The following is a 17427-nucleotide window of genomic DNA, read 5'->3' as shown; positions in this document are numbered from 1 at the left end:
TGCTGCGCTTGGCTTTGGTAGGCAAAAAGTGCCAAGGGCCTTCGTAGAGTATCTTATACTACAGTTTCTAGAAAGGTGAAGATTTAAAAGGGTCGACAAAACCTTCTCCTGAATTTTCGACATCGGACAGATTATCTTTACCCTTAATTTTTATTTTCAAATCAAAAGCTTCCCAATTTTGTTACAAATTACCGTAGGATGGCTAAACTTTCTTGGCGTATGTTTTTTTCTGCTTTTTTGCGGGCATACCAGCAAAATTCTTGACAACACCCAAGAGCCCTTGAGACTGACCCTCTAACAAATTACTTTTGTACCTAACAGAATGTCGGTCTTTTTTCTGTTATAAAGTGGCAATAAGAAGATTTTACTCAGTATGGGAAAGATTAACCATTCTATGTATTTAGCAAGGTCTACTCTTAAAAAGTTGAATCAGAGGTCCTAGGGGAGTTTCACCCTCTCTTCCAACTGCCCGGTTTCTTTTAGGAAAAATGTCCGAGGAACGATCGGTTAAGGGTTTTGTTTTTAAATAAGAGTGATATCGTTTGCTTACTCGTCAATTTTGATTCACAAGCTTTTTCACATTGGATTGACACGGATGTGGAGTAAGATTGGTCAGAAAGAGGAAAAGAAAAGCATTTTTTGCTTAATCAGCATAATATAACAATAGCAAGACACTGTCCTGATATGAAATATGTGTCTGATATGAAACGGAAACACTTACCTTATCGGCCCTTTTTACACCGGCCCTTATTGGCGTTATTTTTGGGCTCGTGGTGTAATAAGGGCTGGTGTTAAAAGGGCCGGCGTAAAAGGGGCTGGCGTAAAAAGGGCCGATAAGGTATGTAAAAATAAAACGATTTGGAACATTTCATTTATTCAGGTGTGACAAAAGCAATAGCTTATCAAGCTGAACCGAATAGTGGTACACAATTCAAGTTGAAAAATATGTCAGTAGACTGGGAACACGTCAACAGCACTCATCCGCCATTATTAGATCTGTTTCTAAGCGACGGACATTTTGAAATAGACAATGTTAATGTGACTAGTTACTCAAGTTATGATGCAGTGACAGCTTCTATTGAAGTCGAGGCAAATGCAGAATCAAAAAAGGTAGGTCTTTTAAGGGGTTTTTTGAGGTAGGAATAGGTACTCTCTCATTCGATGACCATATGATGCCGACTTCCCATTCCAATGAAACCATCTTAACGTAAATTTCATTTTCTTTCTACACACTCAAATTTCTCATCTTCTAAACCAGTGTTCTGTATATCTTGAATAAATATGCCCCCAGTTTAAACCTCTCCGTCCTAACTCAAGCGTTCCCATGTTTCGTCTATTGAAAAATAATACGAATAAGTTTGCAAAAGCAGTCAGATACGACCCTAAGAAAGCTCCTTTTTACTTAGCTCTCTACCTGAAAATAGAAGCTATCCCTTTGCATGGATTGCGTGCTCTAGTAATGCTGAAGATTAAACATTGAGGTATCAAGTACCATTTTAGGTCCCTGGTTAATCCTGGCCTTTGTTCTAACCAACGATCTTATAGCGTGTCTTTTGGGTATTTTTCCTCACTTTTTGTCCCATGAAACAAAAAAAGAAACCATGAGACATGCACTTTTTTCTTGTGTTGGTGAGATGGAGCATGTTGCATTGAACCAACGCAAAAAAAACTTTTCGCGTTCCCAAGCCTTAAGTCATTTATAGTTTTTTTTTAATCCAATCATAGGTGAAATCTTTCATGAATAACTTTCGTACGGACTGCACTCACAATTTACAAGCAAGGAAAGACGTTGATCACAGCATCAGAGGTCGAAAACTTGAAATGAGTTGCGTGGCTTGTGAAATCAAGATGTATACAAAACAGAAATCATATCTAAAAGTAAAAACGAAAATTGGTGACGGATCCACTAAAGATGACTTCAGAGTTAAACCTGATATTCACCTTGCAGAAGACGACAATATTAATTTTAACATATTAACTAAAATTGTTCGACATTCTTATTCAAAAGAATTCCAATGTAAATCATGTCCAGTTGGTGGTTCATGTAAAAATGGTATCAAGAGTTCTGGTAACTTTTATGGATTCACCAAAGTTGATGGTACTGTTGCTTTCACTGCATGCCCGAGAGCTTATTGTTGTACCAAACAAGAATGTGTGGATATTAATAGTTGCAGACAATTTCGAAATGGCACTTTATGCGGTTCATGTATTAAAGGTATCTGTTACACTTGATAATTATGGGTAATCAGAAGGTCTATTAGTACAAATAATGGGGAAAATATCCTCCACATTGCCCGATGATGGGAGAAGAATCTCTCAAAACGTAGCCAAACGTAAGCTCGTGATCCAAGCCACGATAAACTTCCAATATGTATATCTGTTCGCTGTTTACTTTTTATATACGTTTTATCAATAGAGTGGAGGGATTCTTTACCACAATGTTACTGCGGTGGGTTTGGCTCAGAGAACAAACCTATTTAAACGATCTCTATTTCGACGTTCTACTATTCGATCCATTATTCGATAATATTGAAAGTCACTGCCAATAAGAAACTCTCATAAACGACGCTCTACTATTCGATACGCTCCTCTATTCGATAATTCGATAATAATTCAATTCTTCTTGAAAATCGAATTAGAGAGCGTCAACTGTGCAGACGTTTTATCAGTAGAGGAATGGTCAGATATTACAGCAATGTGTCCACTAAATAGATTCTTCTTTCCTACAATAATATAAATTGACACCTAGTGGTTGGATCGGCTCCTTCAATAAGAGTCCATGAAAGCGCTTTCTAGCAGTACTTACAATGGAGTATATCTAGGGAATATATTTTTTCTGGAATTATTTTTTCTCTGTATTTTAGGTTACCAAGAAGACTTTTTCTCCGACCGATGTGTGACCATAACCAGTTGCAAAAATACGACATTATTTTGGGTTTTTTTCATCATGGTTGCATTGGTTGTTTGTATATTTTTCCTCTTCCTGAAAGATATAACGCTCTTCTTGAAAAGCATCCCAGGTATACCAGCCTTTTGTTTAGCAAACAACTTTTACATAACGATAATCTTTCCCAGCTACACGTTTTTTTATAAGAACAAACTATATAAGAACATAAGGCTTCGATGGCCAAAATGTTAAGAACAAGTTGAAAACATTTTAAGGCTTTGCAGACTCTAAAACAGACCCAATTTCTTAGGAATATGGACAAAAATACCCAAAATTTTGGATGTTCTTATAAAAAAAGTGTATCTCAAAACATTGTTTCAACGTTCATTTAATATTACATAGGCGTTGCGAACCTTGCATAAACGTCAATGCTGTGTACCCGCTGGGTTTGAGACTGCACGCATCCCCTTTGATATGTTTTGATATAGGGGATACCCGTCGTGTATAAAATTTTCGTCCGACTTGAAACTTGTTTATCAAGATGAAGTATTTCAAGTCTGTGAGTGCAGTTTGAGGCTCCTCTTTTGACAGTTGTCTACATAAAGATAGGGGAGGGTGCCACTATTTCTCCCTGGATTGCTCCACTTAACCTTCTCTTAACTGCAGCAGAGCACAAAACATGGCCCATCAAGTACCACTTTATACTAAGTGCAAAATTCTTTTTATGAACCGGGCTGGGGCTGAACTCACAACCTTGTACCCCGTAGCTTGATGCACTACGGTTGCTAAAAATATTTCACGTGTTTCAAGTGGCCCTCCCTACCTTTATGAATGTTAGAGGGCCATTTCTAAAGACCATACGTAATATAATGTATACGGTGTAGATTTAGCCTTGGAGAACTTATGTCGCACTTGTTTTTATTTTTTTTTAAACCATGTTTTATTACACATATTTTCTCATATCTTGTTGAGGTTGTTAGCCAAAAACTACGTGGCTGAAATATAGCAAAGGTGCCTTGTGGTTCCCTTTAACCAACAACGCCATCAACGATAACCCCCAGTTATGAAAATTTAACTTCATCATTCGTAATTCCTTTCTTTTAGATCGGCTCAAAGCATGCTTTGGTAAAGAATTGCCAGCATCTGAATCTACAGACTTTGAACCGAACAAGGAAAACTTGGATGAAAATGAGGAGGATGGGGTCATTGAAAATGGTTTAACTGATTCTAAAATGAAAGATAGCCATAAAACTGATTCTGATGGAGTCGCTATTATTGAACGAGAGTCAATAGAGTCCAGTGAGTCTGAAGATGAAAGACATTTGACCACTTCTGGAGCATTCAATATTGTGGTTGGTTTCTACCAAATCAGATCCTTGTTGACTGTTGATGTTGGTACCAAGTATCGCCGCTCAAACACCTATCAAGCAAAACTGACACAAATCATGAACCTGGATTTTAACTTCATCAGATCACTGTGTCCGTTGCAAGATTTGACAGCAATCGGAGAAGGTTTTATTCGGAATCAACTCATACTGGTTATTATGCTAGGATGGGCATTCTTATTTTTAAGTAAGTTATGTTCAATACTTTTCGTGTTGTCCAGCTAAATTTCTTTCAGCTACTACCGGTTATTTTGAGAAGGGATCTTAAATTCAATATGTGACATGCTGATAAGATTTATCTTGAAAAGAACCTTCCAACGAATCCAAACTTTATTGCTTTAGCCAAAGCCGAGAAAATTTTACTTGAAGTTGACGTTCCGTTGGCATTGAAAAAATCCTTAAATTTCAATTTCCTACAATACTAAGTTAAAATCGCAATATCCTCTTTTTACAACTATCTAACGGAAGGCAGTTGACACCCCTGTCTCAGTAACCCGGTGAGATTACTTTAACTCTATTCGGACTAGGGGGGGGCTCTTTCTGTTCGGTGGTAAAACTATTGGTAATAGATACTGAAATAATAGAGCTTTTGCCGTGAAATTTTCTGTAAATTCCTAACTTTCATTTAGATTCAAAATAAAAAAAAATTTGACACTTAAAAAGTTTCACACCTTGAGCATGATGACATTTATGACAGTAAGGTGTCACAAAAATTGACACTTTTCCAATACAAATTTATTTTTTATGTCAAATATATCGTTTAAACCGTAATTTATTGAATATTTAGGATGAAATAAGCATTTTAAACTCAGACAACTTTTTTCTAAAGCTTTTGTTAGAATACAATAGCTATTTATAAGAACAAAGGAAATTTTCGTTTTTTGATCACTTTGGGCATGATGAGTGACGTCATCAAAAAAAATTTTTGTCAAAAGTTACGTTACGTGACAAAGATCTTGTGTGCCAAATTTCACCCAAAAAGACCCACTAGATCAAAAGTTAAGGGGTGGTACAGGAAAAGCCCCCCCCCCCCTAGTTCTGAACCGCCCCTAAAAGCCTAGGTTGAATAGGGTTAATCTTGGGAATAAAATCAATGAGCTAAATTATATGGGGAGGGCCAACTATTTGTAAATTTTCAAATTCTTCGTCTTAAAACTTAGAAGTCCCATGTGTAATCGCAAAATTTTAATGGTTTTACCTTTCGAAAGAGAATGCAGCAAGTTTTAAAGCCCCCCCCCTTTCAAATGAGGATAAATCTTGTATTGTATTTTTCTCATCAGTAACAATGAGATTCTGCCAGGGATTAAAGACCTCGTGGCCTACTGCTTTTCATTTACACTACAAACTACGTTGACGCTTCTTTTGTTTCTTTTATTTTAGTTATTTACTTCGTGTTAAAAGTGCCAGGCTTTTTGAAGCGGACAAAGTCTAAGAATGACACCCAAATTGAATTTGGATCGGAAGAAAAACAGAGCGGACAAGACATAAGTCTTGAAGAGATACGAAAAACCAGACAGGCGAAATCTGAAACAGAAAATTCAACAGCAGAAATTGAGATCAGTGCTGAAAAGATTAACCAGAATAGAGAACAAAACAATTTGACTGTTCCTCAACGTATTGGGTTAGGCATGATTAAAATCATTCTTTTCGGATACAAGAATGTTTCAACTTTTGCCATCATCTGTTTTCATTGTGTAGATATCAAAGGATCAAGTGTCTTATTTATCAACGGTAAGTATATTAGATCTGTTATAATTTTCCACCCCAGCCCAATCAATTTTTGAAAACGATGAAAATCCGATTCCCCTTAAAAATCTAATTAGAGAGCATTAGCTGTATAGAAGGGAGGCGGACCTTTATGCTAATAAAACAGAATAAACAAAAGAATTTCTTAAAATTTGTGCTCGTGCGACTCTGAAAGGGGAGAAGGCTGCTTTTTCTTTTGTTTAAGACTACACGTACATGTTTTTATAAGAACATACAAAATTTTTCGGATGTTCTTAACTTTTTAAGTTTTAAGCCTAAAAATATAAAATATCAGCACAATATAACAATAGGCAGTCATGATATGAAACACGTGTCTGATATGAAACGGAAACACATATGTAAAAATAAAATTTTTAAAGCTTGCCAATGAATTTGATTCCACTCATTTTTCAGGTAACGAGAAATGCTTTCAACCTTTTCAGTATGCCCAAATGGTGTTTGTTGGTTTATGGTGTATCCCGTTTCCAGTCGCTCTGATGTTCAGTTATCGGCTATACATGAGATACGTTATCTCACTAAGAAAGCTGGTTCTTTTCATCGTGTTCCCGTGTTTGGCCCCGTTTTATTTCACGTACTTGCTTTCAAAGGGATGTTTTAATGAAACGGTGGCAAAACAAGGTACACAGGATACGGTGGCAATTGATGAAAAGAGAGTGACTGTTCTGTTGAAAGAAATGTTCGAAGAAGCTTATAGAAAGAGAAAAGGCAAAGAATATTATGTCTTTTGGGAAACTTGGAGGTAAGTTCTTTTGTTTGTTCCAAAGTTCTAAATGCAGTGGAGTCTCCGTAACTTGATCACACGTGAGGGACTAAAATTTGCTTTAAATGTTAATAACCTCATAACCTTGATGGACCAGAAAACGTTAAATTTTCCTTCCAAAATACATAAAGATTTTCCTTCACAAATACATAAAGATTTTCCTTCACAAACACATGAATATTATTACTTCGTAAATACACAATTTGATCTGAAATACATCAGGGATTTGTAAATCTTTTATTATGACTTATACCCAGCTAGCGCAGAACGTTGTTATAACGTTCATCTAACGTTTAAATGAACATTAAAGATGTCAAGTGGCATTTGTTACCACGTTCTGTGCCAGCTGCGCAACTCAAGTAATCATTAATACACGTTTTTCTTACAAGAACAAGTAAATTTGGGTTCAGGTTGGGCTGTCCTTATATTTTTTGAAAGTTTTTAGGCTTAAATGATCTCACGATGTTCTTAAAATGGGTTAAAATCAATTCTTTTAAACTATTTTCTGAAATCTGAGGCTCAGATTATTCGTTACATTTTATTTAAGGTTGTACCAACGTTTGATTCTGGCTTTTGTCAGCACCTTCGCAATAAACCCCGTCAACCGAATCTGTTATGCAACACCGATCATTCTATTCTTCATTTTCGTGTATTGGTACGTGAAACCATATAAAAAGCAATACTATATCCTACATTGGATGGAGGTTATTGGTCTCTTGGGAATCACTTTCACTCTGGTCAACAACATGTTCCGATCTTTTCTCTACGTTTTTGATATCCCTGATCAAGAGCCGATCCCGACGAGTTTGAGCGTCCTATGGGGCCTGGACACGATCGCGTCACCTATTTTTGTTTTGGTCTTTTACTATTTGGTTAAACCGTTATTTGAGAAGATCATATCGTTGATATTTTCCATGGAGGTTTGTTGTTCTGGTGGTTCTAGTGAATCTGAGACGATAGAGCATGGATCTATTTAAAAAACAAAAATGTTTGACTGTTACAGTATTGTGAGGTCAATACAATGTTGTTTATTGGATATTATTGATGCTCAATATGAAAATTGATTTTATGTATTCTTCTTATTGGGGTCATCCAATCTTATTTAAAGTTTATATATACTTTTGGTTACTTACTGAAATCTCAGGGACATAGTCTTCTACTTTTTTCGACGTAGAAATCAACATAATCTGCCACACCTTTATTAATTTTGTTAATCGCTGAAAAGATTTTGAAAGTCTGAAAAATGGACCTCAAGTCTCCACTGGCGGATTTAGGACAATAGAACAACTATGTCAGTAACATACGAAGGAGTGCAACGCTCGTTAAAAGACAATAAAATCACAATTACAAATCTCCTCCTCTGATAAGTTTGACGTGGTCTAAAACCGCCTATGGATCTCACACATCTCTTCTGTATCATAATGTTACACCAGGGGAGAAGGCATGTCCAGGCTCCGATCCAGTTTGCAGAGACACCCGGAATCCCCATTTTATTACCCTGGGTTCATCTCCTCATCACTGACTTTTTAAAAATTGTTATTGGTTGTAGTATTATTCAAAATTTTTATATTTCAATTTGTTTATCTCAGAGGGAAAACTTTGTAGGGGGGTTTGTAAGGGTTCGAAATACCGTTTTCCCGTCAAAATTTTTGCCGAATCCCGGAATCCCGAAAATTGAAAAAAATAATAACACAGTCACACCGGTTTGTACAGGTTCAAATACCGGCATAATGACAAAAAATAAGGCCAAATACCGTCACCGTCGGATTTTAAAATACCGTTTTCCCGTCTTTTTTTTCGTCAAATCCCGTAATACCGTACTAAAAAAGGGCCAATCCCGTCTCGGGTAAGTTATGGCATGTCTCAAAAACTGAAAATTACCATAATTTTTAGATCGCATTAGTCGACAGAAAACGACCAAACCAATGACTAAGCATGAAGGGTACTATGATGTAGTTTCCAACCTGATGTGTAACCTAATTGTTTTTTCGCTCATTTTCGCGAAATAGCGCAAAAACTGATTATAATAATCGATGACGTCATCAAAACTAAAAATTGAATTTCTCAAGAATGGTTTAAGAACCGTATAAGTACAAACCCCCCCTTTGTATTTTATTACATTATCATTTTTTATGAAAGTTTGATAAAATGTTTGACAGCTACATTTTCAGTACCTATTTTGATAAATAAATAATTTCTGGTTTATCAAAAACCTTAAGTTGATGATCGTTAGTCGAATTAGTTATTGAGCCTTTGGATGACCTGACAGACATTGTTGTACTGAGAATATAGTAGAAATTACAACTCTTCCCCGATCGTAAATTTTATATCAACTATCGGAAAAATCTACTCTTGAACATGGCTTATAAGCAGGTCCTAGGTCCCCCCTAAGAATTTAGGTGCCCCCTAGGATTTAGGTGGCCCCTATTGGAAAAATATTCTAGGTGGCCCCTAAAAGTTCAAAAGGGGGGGGGTGAAGCCCTGTTGAACCTTCTACCTTAATGTCCTTAATGGAAGAAATTAAGTTCAAATTAAGTTCTTGCCAAATTAGATTTATTTCAAGCATTCCCTAAAATTGTGTTATCTCAGGGTTTGAAAACAGGTTTTCACTAATTATCCATCAACTGCCAAATTAAATTCCCGCCAAATTTATTCTTTTAACCATTCACTGAATTAACTTCCCGCCAAAACTTCTACAAGAAAAACTCTTCCGAGTGAAACTTTCGTTATGAAATTCATTTTTCCTGGATTATTTATTACAGGTCCAATAATACACCCCTGTCTCACATCCCGATGGAACTTTTCCCCGCAGTGGGTCTGTGACACAGGGGTGTAATAATCTTTTTGTTTTTGAGGATTGCCTTTATTTTTTAAGAATTGAATTTGGCGTGGAAGTAAGAATTCATATTTTCAGCAAATAGTACCGAAGACTTATTTTTAGTTCAAAGATAGCCTAGCTAGCCGGCTGTTGACCCAGGTGAAACAATTGAAATAATGTCTTGAAGTCTTATATCACACTATTAAGGGCTACTTAGACTACACAATATATTGACGAACAATATTTGACAAAATGGTTTGCAGACCGTAATGTACGAAGTAAACAAATGGTACTTTATTATAAAAGGGAATTTTCTTTCTTAAACAAACCCCCTATATTGTTGGAATATTGCAAATCGAGCTGACAATATATTGCAAACAATTTTTCAATATATTGCTGGCACTCAGCAATATATCGTCAATATATTGCCAATATATTACCTGACAATATATTGTGTAGTGAACGTAGCTCTTAAAGTAGCGGACGGTATATTAACCTTTGAGTTCGTCAGGTTTAAAGGAAGTTGAAAGACGTAACGTTGGAATAATTAGGATAAACAAAAAGTCGTTAAGTTGTTTGTGCAAATCATTTTACCACTTTGGTATCATGAATAGAATTTTTGCACGTTAATGAGCAGAAAATAAATTAAAGTCAAACGTTTTACTTTTTGACCTTACAAATTTTGTATTAATAAGATTCTTAAGGGATGCTTAAACTAGCTTTCTATTATGATGTAAGAGAAGGCTAGGTTCGATATCACTATTAACCTCCACTGATGTGTTTTTAAACTATCATATCTTTATCTGTCCAACATTAGCGTATGCCTCAATAGCTCAATAGGTGAGGCGGTGTACATCTAGTTTACATGTAAAGTGGATGTGCGGGTTCAAATCCTGTCTGTTCATACTCAAGTTTCGGATATATATTAAACTATCTTCACGGTACAGATAATAAGCCACTAGGCAGACCTACAATTGCATACACTCAAGGAGTGACAGCTCAACTCGTTAAAGACGCTGAGCCGTAGTCAATGACTCGGTAAATGTGTAGGTTCGAATCCTGTCGACTTCGCAATGTAATCGTTTCTAGGGACTTTCTGGGAATGTTGCATAGTTGTAGAATCTCAGGGTATTTCTGATCAAATCATTGTCAATTTTAAAAGTTTGGGCTGGTTAATGCGCATGCGTAGCAATAAACCACAAGTAGTTATTACCTAATAATATATAAGCAAAATGAACTGCGGAGGGTTGGTTGGTCGGGGAGGTGGTGTCCTATAGTAACTCCATAATATACCCAAGTCACTTAAAGAATTGAAGCTTTTTAGTTAATCTACAATGAAAAAGGTGATTTTTGTTGAAGTTTCTTATTTTTCTATTGAAATTCAATATTTTAAGAGTGTCATGAAAAAGAGTGTCCGGGTCATAGCGCATCGCTGCCTTAGGGGTGATCTGAGTAAGGCACACAACCATGCCTCGTCCCAGACCCCCTAGGGTGGTTTTCTAGCAGGGCACCTGGTAATACAACGGTCGTCAGCGGTACTGACTGTGCACGCACAAATCGAGCAGCTATGCTGAGAGCTTTGGAGTGTCGCAGGTGCACGAGCTACGAGCGAACAAGTTCACATTACAAAAGAGGTACCATAACATTCCCAGGAACCGGCTGCCGCATGTTAAACCATGAAATCAATCATGGTTAGGCGCTTACAGACTGGTATGGACTGCAGCACGAAAACCTCTACTTTCCTGGGAACGGGCCCCATTACGTAATAACATCCGAGCAGTTATTATTATCATCTTAATCAAACCAACTCGAAGCGCTGTTTAATCGCTTGTGGTCCTAAGTTATGACGTAAATGACAACTAGTCAGCTAGCAAATAATCTGCGTACTTTAATACGGGGGGGGGGGGCACTCGATTCAAATATGACCGTACGTGCAGCCCGTAATTAGGCCCTTGGAATCGGATCCTTCAAGTGCAGAGAAGATTTAGTCAAATTTGAGTAAATTTGGTTGAAAGATCGACGCTTACCGTGCATTTTCTTGGAAATTTTTGACAAAATATGGTCAGATTTTCCAAATTTTAGACCCTTAGAATGCACTTTTTCCTATCTTTGCTCATTTCAACCCTTCAGTGCACTTTGGGCAATCCTGGAAAAAAGACTTCAATGTATAACAATATTTTAGTTTACAGTCAAATAAATTTAACGTACCGTTACCAGTCATTATAATGGTCTTGGTTCAAAGTATTTTTTACGACCCAATATTGCGATAAACTTAGTGAAATTTTGCGATGATAATACATAACTGGTCGTTTTTTCAGATTTTCATTATTTCAGCTGTTTTAGCCATTTATTTGTGTGCTACAGATTCATTTTTAAAAATTCTTTTCCTCTCAAAGTTTGCGGAAAAACGAACGACATTGAATGGGGCTAAAATACAAAAGTGAAAACTCTTTTCACCAATTTTTACAAAAAAAAGTTTTTCTAAGAGTGATTGAATTTTGAAATTTAAGTTTTTATCGTTTTTTTTAGTGGGAACGTGCGTTATCAGAACACAGTAGCCGTAACAATATCCAACCAGCTGGCACGCAACGTTGTTTCAACGTTCATCTAACGTTACATGGACGTTATGAACATTAGATAAACGTCGAAACAACGTTGTGTGCCAGCTGGGCAAGTAAGTAAAGAGACTTGATGGTACGATTTTGAAAGCAGGATCTTTCTCACTCTCTCCCTATTCAATAGTTAGAGAGTTAAAAAGATTTGAAAAGCGCTACATTTTTTTTATAAGCATTGCACTTATAAGCATATCTAGGCTCAGATATGGGGAAAAATTAAGCATATGGCAAGCATTACTTGAGCCTACGAAAAATGTTTTTCTCCTGATTTTGGCTTTTTTTGGCTGGAATTTTACGGATTTTCAGTATTTCCCTAAATTTATGCTTTAGATTTAAGCATCCCCTCAAGCATTTTTCAGCCTTATTAAGCTTTTCACCTAAGCATCTCTGAGCCTGTTTTCGGATTTTTGTATGCTTATAAAAAAAAACATGTAAAAATTTAAAATCTGTCTCAAAAGTATATATGGATTCTCCTCGAGAATATCTTTCCAACAGTATCTATAACTTTTCAACATAGCATAAAAGAATGCTGAGAGATTGTTAAATAAAAAGTGTCCACATATTTTGGAGACACGCTTTAAAATTCTTCCTAAAATTCTAAGATAACAAAATTTCAAAAGTAGGGATTTAGTTAAAATATTTTTGTAAAAAATAACGCGAGCGAAGGAAGAACAACAACTTTTTTTCGGGTATTCTTTTTCTTTTTACCTGAAAACAGCTAAATTTATGAGGTGTAAGAAAGCAAAGAAGGGAAGGGGGGGGTGAAATTCGTAATTCAAGGCGCCTTTTTGCACCTCTTGTCTTTCGACGTCCCTTAAAATTAAATAGTCGACTGCTATCCCCTTAGGCTCGATTATAGAGTATATAGTTGATCATCGCCTTTGATTTACAAATTAAAGGTCCAAAAAAGCCACGAGAACCTTAATGTTTTCTTTGAATCTTTAAATTTCCTCTGCGGGTTTAAAGATGAGTGATTTGGTGAGCTTTATTTCAGCGAATTTAATTTTACAGAGGATAAAGTCAGAGTCATTGGGACAGTATTTCATAAAAAGATTATTTTTAGTTTGTTTTTATTTACTCATTTAATTACCAAATAACAATTACTGTATAATCTACAGAACATTTTATCTACAGAATACTTATCAATAATGTTGCATAATATATTTAATCCAATTCATCTTAAATAATAAAAATGAAAGGTAAATAACTTTTTTAGAAACTTAGTTAACCTGTGGAGACGAACTAGGAGAATTTTATCGCAATAATTTTATATCGTTGAATATATATCTAGTCTTTTGGGATTGAATATAAGCGAGAAAAGCTTCTCACAAAAAAAAATCATTTTTGACTCCCAAGTATGTAACAGTATTTAGCATTGACAAAGTTAGTTTGTTTCACTTTGACGTCATTCAAAACCTTGATGAATCTGAATATACAGTCGACGCTCTCTAATTCGATTTTCAAGGACCATTGGGATTTTCATCGAATAAGGGAGCGTCGTTTATGAGAGTTTCTTTTTGACGGTGACTTTCAATGTTGACGATAAATTGAGCGTATAAAATATTAGAAGATCTAATTATAGAGCGTCAACTGTAATCACCGTTTCGAAGCTAAATGTGTCTTTGTAAAGTTTAAAAAGTTCATTTGACGTAGCTTGATTGAAACAATGTTTTTCCTCGGCAAAATCGATGTCAATCTTGGTACAGTGACAAGCCAAGAATAAATCAGGTGTCGGTTTTTCTCTGCAAACGAGGGCGGAGGGCGGAAAGTGTCAACACCCTATCAATTCCTTGAACGTCCAACAACTCTAATGAAACCCCATAATTTACGTATAATTGTATGATATGTATGAAACGACTTGAGACGAATATTTTTCCTTTTAAGAATTCAATGTCAATTGTTTTGTTAGTGTCTTTTGCTTTCGCCTGAAATGAAAAGGAAAATTAAAGCAATTTTTCGACCGATAAAGAGAATTTTGGTCCATGCACTTTAAAAAACGCTGCAGCATTGTATAGACACTTTCATAAATTACGTCACGAGCAACGCTAACCTCGTTTTCAAAATATAGTTATGTATGATAATTGATTCATAGAGGAGTTTATAAGAGGTTTAATATATTTGTAAATGCAGCACTCAAGGGATTTAATCACCTTGTCAATGGTTCCAAAACAAGGTCGTAGTTGCACTTAAAAATTTTATAAAATTTTTTAGTTACTTGTAGCTAATCAATGAGAATATATACAGTTGGTCTAATGTCGACATTCCTCTTCTACTTTCGTCACCCTTCTTTAGAGATCACTGATGGACTCCTCAACTGATTGCTAAGCAAAGAAAATTAGTTTCAATCAGCGATTCCGACCTTCCTATTATTACTATCTCTAAAGAAGGGTGACGAAAGTAGAAGAGGGATGTCGACATTAGACCTTAACTTACCATACGGTACTCACAACCACTACTGGTCCCCTCAAAAACCCACTGTATATTTTCTCATTGGTTAGCTACAAGGAATTAAAACTTTTTATAAAATTTTTAAGTGCAACTACAACTTTGTTTTGGAACCATTACCAAGGTGATTAAATCCCTTGAGTGGACCTCCTCATACTTATCTATCATCGTGTCAATGTAAAAATACGCTTAGTGCAATACACCTATCAACCCTTAAAAGCGCAGTCGGCTTCTGAGTGGACTGGTAATGAATACACCTTTTCGGCATTTTTTTCCGCTTTATCCCACTAAAATCGTCCCAATCCTTTTTTGACGCATTTTTCTATTGTCGATTGGTGCCAAAAAAGTACTGGGACAGTGAACGAACGGCGAACAAAAAAATGCCCGCGCGACTACGGTCGAAAAGGTGTATTTACAAGGAAATGATATGAAAATTCACATATTTTGACGTCATTCTTTCCTGGTAAATTCGAACCTAGTCTCCCCGTACTTTATAGGTTGATGGGTGTATTCTTGGCAGATTACAAACATATAACTCTGTCATTTAACACAGTACGTTACAACACGGAATTCCATGGTTACGAATATAAGATAAATAAAACACTTACAATCGTTTAGACCCCTTTCGTACTTTTTCCGTAACCTCCTTAACCTTAAGTGTCACGCCAAATATGTCCTCGTGGTAACGCTTCGACGTCTAAAACATTAATTTAGATGACCATTCACTATGGTAAGCTGCTACACATCCATGTTGGCAGGAATAAAGATAGCAACACTAAGCTTATAAACAGATATGAATGGGCCATTCCATTTTATATCCATACAAGGATCAGCCAAATACACCTTTTCGACCGTAGTCGCACGGTCAGGCGCGTGCCACTTTTATCCCACTAAACACGGTCCAATCCTTTTTTGACACATTTTTCTATTGTCTATAGGTGCGAAAAAAGGACTGGGACGGTTTTAGTGGGATAAAAAAATGCCCGTGCGGCAATTGGCGGCTATGGTCGAAAAGGTGTATATGCTTCTAATATCTTAGTGATCGAGCCCAAACCAAGATATGATTTCGAGAATGAAAAATTCCCAATTATATTAAGCTAACTTAATTAAACAGACAAAATAGTACATGGACATACCCTCAATTCAGAGATAAATTGTTTAGCTTCTTCATCAGATAACGCTGCATATTCTTGTAAAATCTTGGTGATCATTTTGGAGACGTCAGATGCCATTGTGACGTCTCCACATACGTAAACATGTCCTTGTTTGTCGAGAATGGTCTCGCCAACTTTTTCCATGTCTTGATGTAAGATTTGTTGAACGTATGTCTGTAAGGAAAAGAGGAACGATTGAGCGGGAGTTAGCTCTAGTTTAAGACGGTGCCCTGCTTCTTATAATACCGAGTTTATGTATTGGAGGATATTGAGGGCGACGGCAAGTGAAATTGATACAAAACAAAGTCGATAGTTGATGTACGGCTCTATATCACCTTTCCTCAACTAAACAGACGACGGTATTTTGGTGTTTTTACCGTCGTCGAGCAAAGTGGACGGTGATTTTGGAGACATGTCAACTTTGTTTTATACCGTCCTGCTAAAAACTACCGTCTAAAAACTTTTCTTGGAAAAGATTGTAAGGAGGCATTGCATTGACGTTAAAAGAGTGCAATGCATTGCCTTTAGACAGCCAACTTTGCCCACTTTAATTCACAATTAGAATAGGCAGGGCGAAAAGTGAACCGTCTAAACTAGAGCTAAGAAACCGACCGTAGTGCAAATGTAGTGCATTCACCTCTGACTGTGGTCGCAGACTTGCTTAGTTACTTACTACAAAGTATATAACCAGCCTTCCTTTTAGACGCCCCCTTATAAACCTTTTCAGTTAGTAACCAATTTCCACATTTCAAAATTGTGAGTTTTCAGCCCGTGACTTGGTTATAGCCTGCGAAGAACGCAAATTATAGATCGCGTTACGTCACCTAGATTAGCCTGTACCACCCCGCCGCCACGGGCGTTTTTTTATATTTTAAAAAAAACTTGCCGTGTGTCGTTATCTTTTCAGTCAGCGAAGAAGAGTTTGGTACAGGCTACGCCTAGATCTACTTGTTCAAACAGACAATCATAATAGTTAACTTGAGAAGATGAACCGAAACCATCGCAATCGTTGCATAATATTCAAATATTATAAAAGTCTTACAAATCTTGGTGGGTGGGTTCTCGTAGACGTTTCCAATAACTCCAAAACCTTACCTTGGGTAGGTTCTCTTCTCTTGAGTACGCTGTTCGAACGCTACTCAAAATCTTTTGATTGACAAGCTCAGTCGTTTCTTTAGCGTAAATATCATCATGTTTAGAATTACGGCAACCGAAATATAAAGTCATGTCTCGCTTAACGGAATCCTTGTTTTCCGTGTGTTCAAAGAGCGCTTGTTGCCAAAATGACCGGAAAGGGGCGATACCGGTACCCGGGCCAATCATGATAACCGGACTGGATCTATCGGTTGGCAGGTAAAACGAAGAAGCCCTGAAATAAAAGCAATGGTTCGTGGTTAAAGTAGTGCTGGTGAATTTCTAAAGAGTTTTCAAATATTAATGGAAAACTGTCGGTGAGAATACACCAAAAACAATGAAATCAATAATTCTAAGTCACACAAATGATTTAATTCCACCAAAAACACTTCACTCTGATACCTTCCGGACACCAAAACAAACTGACACTCGCTAAAGATTTCAGCTGACATATGTTTGTAT

At 36.5% G+C, this 17427-nt stretch overlaps 2 protein-coding genes across 2 annotated transcripts in view; one reads left to right on the top strand and one right to left on the bottom strand.

Moving 5' to 3' along the window:
* LOC136814234 (uncharacterized) overlaps positions 1 to 7844 on the top strand; it is a 34175-nt gene extending 26331 nt beyond the window's left edge. Inside the window, exons 29-35 of the mRNA XM_067070749.1 lie at positions 881 to 1110; positions 1726 to 2215; positions 2865 to 3020; positions 3992 to 4459; positions 5653 to 6003; positions 6433 to 6778; positions 7347 to 7844. Of these exons, the coding sequence (XP_066926850.1) occupies positions 881 to 1110; positions 1726 to 2215; positions 2865 to 3020; positions 3992 to 4459; positions 5653 to 6003; positions 6433 to 6778; positions 7347 to 7776 (2471 nt within the window). The 3' untranslated portion in view covers positions 7777 to 7844. The remainder of the gene's footprint in view (positions 1 to 880; positions 1111 to 1725; positions 2216 to 2864; positions 3021 to 3991; positions 4460 to 5652; positions 6004 to 6432; positions 6779 to 7346) is intronic.
* A 5447-nt stretch (positions 7845 to 13291) lies between these two features.
* The window catches only part of LOC136814229 (nitric oxide synthase 1-like), a 56786-nt gene continuing 52650 nt past the window's right edge, over positions 13292 to 17427 (bottom strand). The window contains exons 25-28 of the mRNA XM_067070746.1: positions 16927 to 17200; positions 15814 to 16005; positions 15286 to 15374; positions 13292 to 14157 (exon numbers count right to left, since the gene is read on the bottom strand). Coding sequence (XP_066926847.1) covers positions 14112 to 14157; positions 15286 to 15374; positions 15814 to 16005; positions 16927 to 17200 — 601 coding nt within the window. The 3' untranslated portion in view covers positions 13292 to 14111. The remainder of the gene's footprint in view (positions 14158 to 15285; positions 15375 to 15813; positions 16006 to 16926; positions 17201 to 17427) is intronic.

The sequence above is a fragment of the Clytia hemisphaerica genome, unplaced genomic scaffold (assembly GCF_902728285.1).
Source record: "Clytia hemisphaerica strain Z4C2 unplaced genomic scaffold, Clytia hemisphaerica genome assembly, whole genome shotgun sequence".
NCBI classification, from domain to species: domain Eukaryota; kingdom Metazoa; phylum Cnidaria; class Hydrozoa; order Leptothecata; family Clytiidae; genus Clytia; species Clytia hemisphaerica.
This window is presented reverse-complemented; position numbering and strand designations above follow the sequence as displayed.